This window comes from Austrofundulus limnaeus, unplaced genomic scaffold, assembly GCF_001266775.1.
Source record: "Austrofundulus limnaeus strain Quisiro unplaced genomic scaffold, Austrofundulus_limnaeus-1.0 Scaffold1446, whole genome shotgun sequence".
NCBI lineage: Eukaryota > Metazoa > Chordata > Actinopteri > Cyprinodontiformes > Rivulidae > Austrofundulus > Austrofundulus limnaeus.
In genome coordinates, this window is record NW_013953848.1 from 32,398 (window position 1) to 33,927 (window position 1,530).

General features: G+C 49.1%; 1 protein-coding gene across 4 annotated transcripts in view; it reads right to left on the minus strand.

Moving 5' to 3' along the window:
• Positions 1–1,530, minus strand: part of camta2 (calmodulin binding transcription activator 2) — a gene marked incomplete at its 5' end in the record, with an annotated part of 32,561 nt that overhangs the window by 20,165 nt on the left and 10,866 nt on the right. For all 4 annotated transcript variants that reach the window (XM_014032428.1, XM_014032427.1, XM_014032426.1 and 1 more), the window contains 1 exon segment: positions 695–879. In XM_014032428.1, the coding sequence (XP_013887882.1) occupies positions 695–879 (185 nt within the window).

Here is a 1,530-nt window from a genome sequence, read left to right on the forward strand (position 1 = left end):
GAATGAGAGGGTAGCCAACCTCCACCTACGAGTGGGGGGACGGGTTCTGACTGTTGTTTGTGCCTATGAGCCTAACAGCAGTTCAGACTATCCACCCTTTCTGGAGTCCTTGGAGGGGGTGATGGAGAGCGCTCCTAACGGGGACTCCCTTGTTCTGCTGCGGGACTTCAACACTCACATGGGTAATGACAGTGAGACCTGGAGAGGCGTGGTTGGGAGGAACGCCCCCCGACCTAAACCTGAGTGGTGTTTTGTTATTGGACTCCTGTGCTCATCATGTATTGTCCATAACAAACACCATGTTCAAACATAAGGGTGTCCATATGTGCTCTTGGCACCAGGACACCCTAGGCNTTCTCCCCACTGTATCAGGTCTGAATACGACCTGAAGCGTAGAGGGGAACAGGCTTTAACTGTGGTGGTCCTCAGACTCTGGAACAACTTCAGATCCGTGCTGCAGAGTCTGTTCAGTKTTTTAAATCTGACTTAAAAACTCACTTTTTTACACGTGCTTTAAATTCAAGTTCAGTTTGAACTACCTCAGGAATTTGTAATTTGTGTCTTTTATTTGTTTTTAGTTTATTGTATGTTTTACTGTATTGTGTCTGTGAAGCACTGTGGTCAACACTGTTGTTTTTAAATGTGCTATAGTAAAATAAAGTCATGATGATGATGAAGGTGTGTGTGTTTGTACCTCCAGTGGATCAGTGTGTGGATCAGGTGTGTGTATCCCTGAGCAGCAGCCAGGTGCAGTAGAGTCATCCCACGGTGTCGAGACGAGTGATGAAGCCTCTCTCCTCCTCCTCCTCCTCCCCATCGTGCTCCTCTCATCATTCTCTCACAAACTGCCACAATCCTCCTCTCAAACCACTGAGAGGACTGACACACACACACACACACACAGACACAGACACACACACAGTCAGGACCAGCCTGTCTCATGTATCTGAGGTAAACAGATCAAACTGAAGGGTAAACCTAAAAGACTAAAGTCACACCAGTGTTCCTGCTGTGGCCTCTGGTTCTGTCAGAGGACCTTCAGTGTCTCTGTAGAACCTGATTRATGTCTGACAGTCTTTGTCCTGCTGATGTCTCTYAAACAGGTTGGATCCACCTCTCTGYCTGCAGTCAGCCCTCCAACACAGGTGAACACAACTTCACACAACACCTGTTCCAGCTGTCTCAGACACTTCACCTGCCTTGCCTACAAATGGTGGTCAGAGGGTCCAGTGCATGGCAGCCCCACCTCTGTCAGTGTGCCCCAGGACAGCTGTGGCTACAGTGTAGCTTACCATCATCAGTGAGTGAATGATTGAAGTGTAAAGTACTCTGGGGTCCACGAGGACTTGATAAGTTCAGTCCATTTACCATAACTCTATTCCAAAAAGGGGACATTTGACTGACAAGCAAATCACACAAAGACCCCCATGATGACTCTAATGTTCCATAGCCCAGACGTGGGTCACCAGGGCCCCACTCTGGAGCCAGGCCTGGAGGTGGGGCAGGTTGGTGAGCGCCTGGTGGCCGGGC